Source organism: Cnephaeus nilssonii, assembly GCF_951640355.1.
Source record: "Cnephaeus nilssonii genome assembly, chromosome: 10".
NCBI classification, from domain to species: domain Eukaryota; kingdom Metazoa; phylum Chordata; class Mammalia; order Chiroptera; family Vespertilionidae; genus Cnephaeus; species Cnephaeus nilssonii.
In genome coordinates this window covers 84,280,067-84,292,622 of record NC_137081.1, presented here as the reverse complement: position 1 = coordinate 84,292,622, position 12,556 = coordinate 84,280,067, and the positions used below count along the sequence as shown (strand labels likewise).

Sequence of the window (12,556 nt, the reverse complement as noted above, 5' to 3'; positions counted from 1 at the left end):
TTACAGATGTTTAACCATCCTTGCATTTCTGAAAAAAAACCCACTTGATTATGGTTGTGTGATCCTTTTAATATATTGGTGAATTCATTTTGCTAATATTTTCTTTTAGATTCTCTCAGCTGACAGAGAAAAGAAATATATCAACCTTTCAACCTGTGTATCTAGACATATCTATAAGTATTTTCATGTTACCACTTGTATCTCTATGTTAAGCATGAGCTCTTACTGATGTTTCCAACTCTAATCCACTAACATATGGGCATTCTAGCTTCCTCCCCTTGCTTATCTGAACATTCTCATCCTTTTATTGGAGAAATGCGTGGATGGCTTTTCTCTGTTGCTAGTGGGAGTGGGGTTCTTGGGGTGCTGCTGGAATAAGCATTTCAGGAGGCCCCCACGGGAGGGTGAGATGTGGTAGAAAGCTTTATTTGCATGGAATTATATTCCTCAGTTTCTAAAGTCCCATTTCCCTTAGTCCAGTCCTGGAAGAAGTGCAGCTGGGGATTCAGCAGAGCTAGAAGCAAAGCCGGCGTCCAGAGTGTCTGGGTCCAGTTTAGCATTACGCTAGTTGCAGTCCATTAGTCCATTCTATGTGGGGTCCACATGCCTGTGAGCCATGTGGACGAATGCAGGAGTGTGAGAGTTCGCAAGCCAGGAGTGCCAGCCAAGGCAACAAGAGGGCAAACTCCTTTGTTTAGGAACGTAAGTATCTCAGGTCTTCCCAAGCTGGCAGTGGCCACGCCTACTCTGGCCAGTGACCTGTTCCCAGGTGTGACTGACACACAAGTATCTTCCCTATGTCACCCAGACTTTAATGGGCATGTGTCTAAACTGTAGCTTCCTGGCAAAGCTGCTAAATGACATGCCCGTAATATTTGGCCTTCCCTTTGCTCCTTTTCAATTAATTATTAACTGGGTTATTACATGGTATTAACTCAAACAGTGAGAAGCCTGGCTCCCATCATCGTCCGCCCATTTGCTTGATTGTGTAATTCCATGTACATTACAGCAGTGTCAGAGCTGTTCATCTGTAGCCTGTGGGAAGCAGCGTGATATTAACTCGGATATAGTGCTTTTGTGCATTTACTTTGGCCTTCGTCTTACAAAATCTATTTATTGCCAAAGTTATTTAGGTCGACATCCTTTCTTCCATTCCCTCCAGTAAGGTTGTTTCATGTATTTGTAATACAGTTAGATTGTTTTGTCACCGTCTTCATTCTTTCCTGGGATTCCCTGACCTACTAAATTTTTCTTTTTTTGCTTTTTACTTTGCATACATTAAGATTCACTCTGTGCTATAAAGTTCTATCTATTTTGACAAGTGAATAATGTTATGTAGCCACTGTTACAATTGTTTCACTGCCCTAAAAATCCCATGTGCTTCACTTACTCATCCTCCCCACCAAGTTCCTGGCAACCACTGATCTTTTTTATCATCTCTATAGTTTTGCTTTTTTTTTTTTCCAGTATATAATATAATTGGAATCACACAATATGTAGCCTTTTCAGACTGGCTTCTTTTACTTAGAAAGAATGAAGGTTTGTCTATGTCTTTTCACGACAAGTCATGTCTTTTAGTCTCCTTTAATCTGGAATAGTTCCCCACCTTATTTTGACTTTCATTGTATTGATTTTTTTAAAAGAAAAATCATGTCAGAGTTTTATAGTGTCCCATAATCTGGATTTGTCTGATTGTTTTCTCATTATTCAATTCAGGTTAAACATTTTCAGCAGAATTACTGTGTAGGTTGCAGGTCAACAAACTATAACCCGGGTCCAGTCAGACCTGCCTCCAGTTTTTATAAATAAAGTTTTTTGGAACACAGCCACACCCACGTGTTTACATGCTGTGGTGCTTCACTGGCAGAGTTGTGTGGTTGTGACTGTATGGCTCAAAGCCCAATGCTTTACTAGCCGGCCGTTACAGAAATAGTTTGCTGACCCCTGATCTGTGTGGTTCCTCCTCGTTCATCACATCAGGACACTGTTTACCACTATGTTCCATTATTGATGAGACAGATGGAGTCCACTTGGTTAAGATACTGCCCACCAGATTTCTCTGTTGTAAAAGTATCTTTCAAATCAATAAGTATTGTATGGAGTGGTAAATATGAAGATATATGCATATCTTGTTTCCAGTGGTTTTAGCACCTATTGATGAATCATTGGTGTTGCAAAATAGGGATTTTTTTTCCTTACTCTTTGATTCCTGGTATTCTTCTGTAAAGAAGCACTTCCCTGAATCCCCTCTTTTTTAGGAAGGAATGGGTTAGTTTTTCAGTAGCACAGTCATAGCCCATTTTCATCTTCTCACAAAGGACCTGTTCCTTCCAACTCTGTGTGGAGGTGATGCTCTTCTGTCTATACCACACAATAGATTCTTTAGTTTAAATGCTCAACTCTGTACATTTAAAACACAAGATAATACTGTTTTCTGTGGCTGTGCCTTATGGAATGAGTATAACAACAAAGAGAGCATACGAACTCAATAATAGTGGTTAACTCTAGGAAGGCAAGGGTAATGGGATTAGGGAAGGACAGAAAGGAGGTTTTAACTGTGCTCACGTCATATTTAACCAAAGAAATAAAGGATCTGAAGCAGTTATGACAATATGTAAACATTAGTTAAACTTGGTTGGTGGGTTCAATGACTTTTTTGTTCTGTTCGTCATACCTTTTAATGTTTAGGTTATTTCATAATTAAAGTAAAAAGCATCTTGATATAGCTTAACCTTGGAATATTACTATAATATCTGATAGAACCCCTTATTAGATTAGAGTTTTAGGACGTTGTTCTGATTAACGTTAGGTGTTTGGTATTCTTGTCCATACAGGTTAGCCACTGAGTTAGTAAATTTATTATTTTCCCTTACGTGTTTGTGCTTTCCTAAAAGTCTTCAAATGTAGGTCCAGCATCTAGTAATAAGTTACAACATATACCGCTTCTATTTTCAGAGCTTTTACTATGAGTTGATGAGTTATTTTATTAAACATTGATATTTTAATAATTTTTCAGACTACTGATTTTTATATTGATCTGTTTGTTTTAACGTTTTATACTCCTTTGTGGTATCCTAATGCCAGCAGTATATTTATTAAGTTGTCTTATTTGTCTAATAATTTTTCTGTAGATGCCCTCTTTTGGAGACCTAAGTGAATGAGTAAAGTTAGTGGTTACCTTTTTGTGAACTTTCTAATAATGAAATATTGGTTTTTAGAGATTGGACATCAAGTAGTACAAAACTGTTATCCCCACCTTGGGGGAAATGAACAGGTGACCCCTATGATTACTGCCTGGAGAGAGTGTGCAGGCCACACTGTGCAGGGCGGGGAGTCCAGGCAGACCCTGGCAAGTTCCATGAGTTTATGAGTCAGAGCTGGCAGTCTGGAGTGGAGCCCGGAGAATTCACAGGGCAGAGTACTGGAATAGAGAGCTGTGCAGAGAGTGAGCTCTGATTATGCATAGCAACTTGGATGATGTGGAGAGCATGAGTCATCAGTTGAATGAGATCAGCACAAGTGTGTAAGGAAACTACTAGAAGCCATGCAGAGAACCACATGACGATAACAGAAGGCAACATGCTCGGAGCTCATAAAGGGCTTGGAATAGTTTTCTTTGCACCAGCCAGAGTGGAAAACCACGTACTGGGTGAGGTTTCCAGAAGGGATTTCTGCAATATAGTAGGCAAAAGTTGGCACTAGGCTAGATTCTGCTCTGCTCGCACCTAACAAAGCTCAAAAGCAAGACTCAAAAGCATCTGTTGCCAAGTAATTTAACTGTGTTCCAGAACAGAGCTCAGGGTGTTTATAGAATACAAATATATCCAGCACTCAGTAAGTGTCCTGCAACAAATCAGCACTTATCAGTCATGTAAAGAGAAAACATGAACCATAATTAGGAGAGAAATAAGTCAATTTGAAAACAATCCAGAAATGTTGCAAATGACAGAATTAGTAGAAAAGGACAATTAAAACATTTTTTTATAACTACATTGCAAGTAGTTAAGAAGGTAGAGGAAAGATTGAGCATGTTGAAAATGGAAAATATTTTAAAAAACAACAGTCCAGAGATAGAAAGTAAAATGTCTGAGATAGATATACAGTGGATCGAATTAACATGCAGATAATATGAACAGAAGAAAGATTAGTAAACGTGAAAACATAGCCACAAAATATCTGAAATAAAGCACAGAGAGAAAAAAGACTGAAAGAAAAATAAACGGAGCCATAGGGGAGGATGGGGCAACTTCAGCTTCCAGTAGCCAAATATAGAGGATCTGGGACAAGGGAACAGAAGACCTATGTGAGGAAATTATGGCTGAAAATTTTACAAATGTGGTGAAAATTATAAACCCACATATCCAGGCAGTTTAACAAATCATAAAAAAGCTACACCAAAGCATATCAATCAATTTGCTTACAACTGGTACTAAAGAGAAAATCTGAAAAACAGCCAGAGGAGAGAACTAAGATGGCAGCATAGGTAAACGCCAGTACTTGCCACCTCCCACAACCACATCAAAATTACAACTAAAATACAGAACAGCCATCATTGAGAATCACCTGAAAGCTAGCAGAATGGAAGTTCTACAGCTAGAGGAGTAAAGAAGAAAGCAAACTGAGACTGGTAGGAGGGGCGGAGGCACGGAACAGGCTGGTCCAATACCCACATGTGCCGTTTTTATAATAAGGAGGGATATCTTAGCTGCAGAGGCCTCCAATAGGGGTCAAGGGGTCCCAGCCCCACACCAGACTCCCAGCCCAGGGTTCCAGAGCTAGGAAGAGAAGTCCCCATAATTTCAGGCTTTAAAAACCAGTGGGGATTGTGGCTGAGTGACAATGAGGCTGCTGGAAACCCAGGCAGTTCCTCTTAAAGAGCCTGCACATGAACTTGCTCCCTCTGAGCTCCCGAGCTGGGGCAACAGCTTGGAGGGATCCAGGGACATATGGGTAGGAACTGGATTGTCTGGCATCGGAGCGGCTTTCTCTCAGACAGGGACGCTTGTTGGGGTCATTGTTCCTGTGCAGAGACCTCCGCAGCCGTAGATCTGACTGGCAGCCATATCTGAGTTTCCATCAGCCTGGCTCACTGTGTTCACTCCACCCTGGTGATTCCCTGAGCCCCGCCCCATCCAATTTGAACCCCCACCCAAGCTGTTTGCAGTGGCTTTTTCATATGAATGCCTTATCCTGGGTCACACTTGAGACTGCTAAAATTTCTCAAACAAGCAATGGCTGGGGTCAGTGTGACCCATACCTAGCAATAATAGGTCCAGAACAGCTTGGCCTCCCCTGGGCTCTTCTAAGCCCAACACAAGCAGCAGCCATCTGAGGATTGCTCTGCAGCTCCTGCTCGGTGGCCCAGGCAGTGGATGACTTTGCACCTCTCAGGAAGCCCCAGAGCCAGTGCACTTGGTGGACAGCTTCAGACCATACCATGTTACAACTTTACACATACATGAGTGACACACTCAAGGGGCAGGCTCAATTGTGAAGCAGCACAGCTGTGAGGTGGCCCTGGGGAGAGGCAGCCCTGATCTGCTCCACCTGCTTTCACTCTGCCCTGCGCTGTGCAGTGCCAACTTGCTCTGTGCCAGTCTACTACACGCTGTTTGCTCTGCTCTGCTCCACTGTGGTCTGGTGAGATGTTTTTAGTGTTTCATCTCTGGTATTTCAGCTCCAGCCAGGGAAATGCAGTCTTCAGTCTTCAGTGGAAAGGAAAAATGCACTTCGGGGCCAGAGGGGAGCTAGTTTACTAGACAGAAATCTGCATCCCTGGTCCCTGATTGGTTCATGCTCATGCAAATGAGGACTCTAAATTCTCACAGTTTGGTTCAAAAGGCACTGTCCTTACTGGTCAGAATGGAGCTGCCCTGATTGATTAGTGAAGATGCTGATGGGAGATACTGCTGTGAAGCTCCATTTGGCTGGAGAAAGCCTCAATCCTATTGGTTGAAATAGGATTCCAGGAACTCCTTTATAAGGGCTGGCTCAGATGGCAGGAACACAGTGCAGGCAGGCAGATTTCTCTCTGAAGTGTGGTTTGCATGAGAGGCCCTGTGTAGAAATGGCTGCCAGGCTCTGCTTTTAAATTTGAGATCAGTTAGCCATCAGTAGCCCGTCTGGGTAGGTATCTTCTTTCTCAGGGTCCACAGGTGCATTGCTGTCAGATCTCACGGCCACCTTCTGTTTGACACACTTCACTCACTTTTGTCATCTGGCTGCCCCCTGTAAATTTGTCTCAGAATCATCTCAGGAAGTTTTTATTTTATATTTAAACATTTATGCGTGGAACCAGCCTGCTACAAGTCTGCTCTAGGGCTGGGCTGGGCGACTGTAATGTGCAGTAGGTGAGAATCACACTCTTAAGACATAGCCCTGGCTGTGAACATTCCTTTGTTACAGGATTTACACAGGAACGTGGGCTCTCAAGAGTGGGGACTTGTTTTGCTAACTTCTTTTTTAAATATGTTTTTAGTGATTTCAGAGGGAAGAAGGGAGAGGGAGAAAGAGAGAGAGAAATATCAATGATGAAAATCATTGATTGGCTGCCTCCTGCACGCCTCCTACTGGAGATATGCCCTGACTGGAAATCAAACCCTGACCTCCTGGTTCATAGGTCGAGGCTCAACACTGGTTGGGTGGTAACTTCTTACTGACCCTGTCCCTGAAATATCTGGTAATAGGTTCTTTAAAGCTGTAACATAAATGAATGTGTTTTATTTCAGTATGTGTTTGACCTCTAAAAAGCATATGTACTTAAAAAACACATTTTCTGCTTTATCCAGTTTTGTTCAGTGGATAGAGCGTCAGCCTGCGGACTGAAGGGTCCCGGGTTCAATTCGTGTCAAGGGCATGTACCTCAGTTGCAGGCTCCTCCCTGGCCGGGCCCTGGTCAGGGAGTGTACAGAAGGCAACCAATCAATGTGTTTCTCTCACATTGATATTTCTCTTTATCTTTCCCTCTTTGTTTCACTTTCTCTAAAAAATCAATGGAAAAATATTCTTGAGTGAGGATTAAAAAAAAATAATAAATAAATAAATAAATAAATAAAGACAGATCATTAAAAAACAAAACAAAAAACACATTTCCTAATTCAGATGTGTGGGTTTTTAGAGTTTACTTTAATAGGTAACACATTCATGTGGTTTTAATATCAAAATATAAAAGGGAATAGAGTGAAAGTCTCCTTCCCACTTATGTTCTCTATCTGACCAGTACAGCATGCTCCCTCCCATGAAAGTATAAGCGAATGCAAACATACATCCTTATTTTTTCTTTTTACTCAGAAGTTGGCTTATTAAAAAAATAATGTTCAGCTTTATGCTGTTTTTGCTGTCAACATATCTTGAAGATTTTATATTAGTAGAGAGCTTCCTCCTCCTTTTTTTTTTATTGTTTTGCAGTTGAAAAATGTTTCATTGTTTGGGCATATTATAATTTATTTGACAAGTACCCCCAGTGAAGGTCTTTTGGATTTTTCTAAGCATTTGCTATTTTAAACAAGCTAAAGTTCCTACATTTGTATGTATGTCATTGCACACACATGCATACACACAGTGCAAAATCTATATGATAAATTCTCTTAAGTGGAATTGATGCACATGTTATTTTTTGATGTATATTACCAAATTGCCCTCTGTAGGGATTGTAGCATCAGATGTTATTAGTTAAAGCTAATATTGATTATTGTAATACTGTTTTAAAAAGAATATTTGCTCTGTTTTTGTTTTTTTTGCTGAGTTATCTGAATTTTGGTGAGATAATTAAGATTATTCTAGATCATTGGTTTCCACTATGGGCCAAAGACTCAAGGGGTTCCCAGATTTACATGCTAAACGAACATCAACTAGATAAAAATATAATGTCACACATGTGAACTCTATATTTCAAATGTACATAGATGCGATAGTCCTATATAATAAAAGCCTAATATTGCTAAGTGTCTGACTGTTCGACCAATCACTATGGTGCGCACTGACCACCAGGGGGCAGACGCTCTGGTAGGTGAGCTTGCTGCTGGGGTCCGGCAGATCAGGACTGGGCGAGAAGGCCAGACATGCCCTGGAGCCCTCCCACGGTTCCTCCCCAGCTATGATTGGCCCCAATCGGGACTGGGCAAGATGGTCCAGACACACCCTGGAGCCAACCTCCCTTGGTCCCTCCCCTGCCTCTAAAATATTTCTTCTAATTAATTTCTTTTCAATGTGCACGAATCCTTGCACCGGGCCTCTAGTATTTAATAAAATGCCAAGTTTTTTCAGTAGTGTCACTGAATTCTTGGCTCAGCTAGTAGCAGCTCGGCATCTTATCAGTGGTTCCCTTGTTTCACATGATCTTGGACCTTGCCAGGATGTCAGCTTTATTCTGTGTCCCATCAGTTTTTTGTTTTGTTTTGTTTTTTAGTAGTTTAGACTGGAGGTATGGGAGTACAGAACCAAAAGACTGCATATACTTTTTATAATAAAAATAATCTTTTTCTTATAGATATTCCTTTAAGGACCAGCCTGCCACCACCATTCAGAAATTATAAATATGGTAACCAATTTTTCTTATTTTTTAAAGCATATGTTAATATAATGTCACATTAGTTTTACATTGATATGAATTTAAATTTGCTTTTCAAAAATGAATTTATTCTTTGTAAGTAAAAACCAATATGGACGTTTATTTAGAAATACAGGAATTCTGATAGTGTGTCATTAAAGTACATGTGATTGTGCAGGGAAGTGGCCTGTTTGTGAGGAATAACATGTTGGCAAATTGTGTCTGAAATGAATTTCTTTGCCGGGAAATCAGAAAAGGAGAAATGATTAAAGACTAGGAATAAAAAGAAGATATTTAAGATTTTAAATGCCAATAACTTGAGTGTGTTGTGCAGTAATTTTTATGTTGCAATTATTATTTTTTAAAAATGTTTATTGTTGAAAGTATTACATATGTCCCCTTATTTCCCCCGTTGACCCCCTCCAGACCCCTCCCCCCACCCCAGGCCTTCATGTTTCAATTATTGATTTTAAAGTGTAGTAATACGGCAGTAGTAAGCTGAGTTTCACTGTTTGTTATAAAGATGGTACAGTTGGTTATTAACCTTTAGCATAGTGATACTCACCAAACTGAGACTTCTCTCGAGAATTATGGTGCATCTAATAAATATTTCTGCTAATTGGTATAGACATTTTAAAGTATAAATATTTTATTACCCTAGATAATTTTTTTGGAGTAGCTTTTAATTCTATTCCCATTTGGTAGAGCAACTTCTGACCTAAAATTCTTTGAAATCACAGTCTTCCCCCGTGCGTATGCATTTTAATATCCAGAGACTAATTGTGAGGTCACTGGGGGTAGTCAGGCAGAAGCTGAAGGCACTGAGTGGAAAGTACTTTGATTTATTGGACTTAAAGAATTTACATACTAAATACTGAGTAAGAGAAAGGAATAAAAAGCACGATTAAGTAAATATGAACCTTCTCAGTTCCTGCCTTCATGGCTTTCAAAACACGATGCCTTGAAATAGCACCTGAAGCTTGAATCAGTCTTCAGACGCCATTTCCGTAGAAAAACTATGCATGGCTTCCCTCTTCTGCATGGTTTGTATCTATATTCAGACTTGTGTTTCATGTAAGTTATTTTGAGAGATAAGTTTTAGGTAATGAAAGGGTCACAATATCTGGCTGCCAGTCATCATGGTAGGTATGTATCTTTTACATGATTTTACCTTATTGACATCCTTTTGTCCTAGTATTCCTGCACTATTCAGAGGAATTGGCAGGAAAAATGAATATGCTTATCTGTGAGAAATGAGAGAAGTACTAAGGCTTAGATAGACTTCAAGTGATTCTGTCTGAATTTGGCTCCTCAACAGTCTGCTGCTTTGTGTTCAACGAGGAAGGCCGAAGTGTTACTTTCTCACCAGTCACTGTCCAGGGCTGCTACGAGCCCTGTGGGAACAGAAGCCTTTGGGTGTTAGGGAGTGGAAAGGGCACAGAGGCGAATTTCGGTTTTGTTAGTTGCTGTCTCCATGCCCTGGGACAAAGGGCTGGTTCTCGGCCAGGCCAGGCCACAGAGAGTCTGAGGTTTCTCAGAGCCCTTCATTCATTTATAAATGTACTAGAGGCCCAGTGCATGGATTTATGCACGGGTGGGGTCCCTCAGCCTGGCCTATGCGCTCTCACAATCTGGAACCCCTCAGGGGATGTAGCAGTGCTGAAGTGGCAGGCGGCCGGGGAGGAGCCCCAGCCGGGGGCCGGGTACAGTTCCGCTGCTGCTCATCCCGGCCCTGCTGCTGCCGCCCGCCCTCCCACTACCCCCCCCCCCCCCCCCCCCGTAGCACTGCCAGGGAGGTGGGAGAGGCTGTGATCGCCAGCTGTGGGCCCAGCTTCTGGCTGAGTGGCGCTCCTGCTGTGTAGCACATTGACCATCAGGGGGCAGCTCCTGCATTGAGAGTCTGCCCCCTAGTAGTCAGCGTGCGTCATAGTGCGTCATAGTGACCCGTCACGATTGGTCGTTCTGATTGTTCAGTTGTAAAGGTCACTTAAACTTTTATATATTTATATATATATATATATATATATATATATATATATATAGAGAGAGAGAGAGAGAGAGAGAGAGAGAGAGAGAGAGAGAGGGGGGGGGGGGGAGGGGGGGGGCCCGGTGCACGAAATTCATGCACAGAGGCGGGAGGGTCCCTCAGCCTGGCCTGCACGATGCCAGCGTCCTGCACGCCCCAGCCGGCCTCTGGCCAGAGGCCCGCCCGCCCATCCTCTCTCCCAGCGCCCTGGCAACTATGGGTGCCGCCATCTTTGTGATGGAGTGATGGCCAATTTGCATATTACCCTTTTATTAAATAGGATTCCTCTCATTTAGTTGGCATCTACATATATTACTTATTTACCTTGACCAGACTGTGTTCCTACAGCACAGGGCATGTTGTTTTATTTTTAAACTAGCGTTCCCGTTGCAGGAAAAATCCTGCAATAGGGTTTCCTGCTGCACTCTACCCCACCCTGCCTGCTCTCCTCCCTTGTCCCCCGCCCCGCGATCTCTGCCAGCCCCCCTGCTTTTTTAACTTCTCCGCCAGCCCGCTCTCCTTCCTTCTTCCCTGGCCCCGCCTCCACTCCTCCCTTCTCCCCCGGCCCGCCTTCTTTGCCAGCCCACCTGCTTTTCCCTTCTCCCCCGGCCCCGCCTCCGCTCCTCCCTTCTCCCCCGGCCCCACCTCCGCTCCTCCCTTCTGCCCCGGCCCCGCCTCTGCTCCTCCCTTCTCCCCCGACCCTGCCCCTTCTCCCCCGGCCCCGCCTGCTCAACTTCCTTCTCCCCCGGCCCCGCCTCCGCTCCTTCCTTCTCCCCCGCCCCGCCTTCTCCGCCAGCCCCCCTGCTTTTCTAACTTCTCTGCCAGCCCGCTCTCCTTCCTTCTCCCCCGGCCCCGCCTCCGCTCCTCCCTTCTCCCCCGGCCCCGCCTCTGCTCCTCCCTTCTCCCCTGGCCCCGCCTCCGCTCCTCCCTTCTCCCCCGGCCCCACCCCTTCTCCCCCGGCCCCGCCTGCTCAACTTCCTTCTCCCCCAGCCCCGCCTCCGCTCCTCCCTTCTCCTCCCCCCGGCTTGCTTGCTAGCGATATGCAAATTAGCCACCATCTTTGTTTGGATAATTTGCATATTCGTCCTGATTGGTTGGGATTCCTCATTGAATCAAACAGTGTGATGGGTAGAAATGAATTTCAGTTTAAGGTTAAGAGTTTATTCAGGTATAATAATCCATACATGTAATCATAATACATTAATTAAATGTTTAAGTAAAACTGAGTGAAAATTGGAAAATATCTTAATTTAAACCCATGGAATGCTATGCCTATTATATGATTAAGAGCTGGTTGTCGGCAGTCAGAATTACACCCAGTGTGGAGAAATTTCTTATTGGAAAAGTACAGTGCAGCCTCACTGTAGGGTGAACAGATGAAGGAGCGAAGGAGGGACTGAATAAAGCAGGTTGATGGTGGAAGCCTGTGCAGTGGGTGAAAACCGGGCGGCAGGTATCGGTACTCCCTGTGCATGAGCAGCGTGGTTCGGGTTTCCAGTGATCTGTGATGGTATTTGAGTCCTTGGTGTAGTAATGACTTGTCACTGTGATCATTTTATCTCCTGTCACTGGATCTATTCTGAGTGATTAGTGAATATTTTGGAACTGTTTTTGATAATGTCTGTCTTAATTTAAGACACTTTTTTTTTACATTGTTTGCTAATCTTAGCATTTAGCAACTTCAAAGACCAGGATAAAGTGATACGGTTCACTTGTCTTCTGTTCTGAGGGACATGTGCGGAGTTGACTTCAGGTTATGACACACACACAGCTGTGTGTGTCAAAGACCGAGGCTTTAAAATGTCTTTGTACAGTAATCTTTAATTTTAATGATATGCAAAAGTAATTTTTCTTTTACTGTATAGTAGATTTTTAAGAGAACCTGGTCATAAAGTAAGGACTTAAATATTTTAATGTCATAGCTGCCTTCCCCTCATCTCTCTTTAATAATTAGAAATGAAGTTTTAGAATAACCTTTGTAA

At 42.8% G+C, this 12,556-nt stretch overlaps 1 protein-coding gene across 5 annotated transcripts in view; it reads left to right on the top strand.

Annotated features, from left to right (window-relative positions):
- The window catches only part of LOC307105835 (UPF0538 protein C2orf76 homolog), an 80,928-nt gene that overhangs the window by 47,864 nt on the left and 20,508 nt on the right, over positions 1-12,556 (top strand). For all 5 annotated transcript variants that reach the window (XM_079781722.1, XM_079781721.1, XM_079781723.1 and 2 more), the window contains one exon: positions 8,489-8,539. In XM_079781722.1, the coding sequence (XP_079637848.1) occupies positions 8,489-8,539 (51 nt within the window). The remainder of the gene's footprint in view (positions 1-8,488; positions 8,540-12,556) is intronic.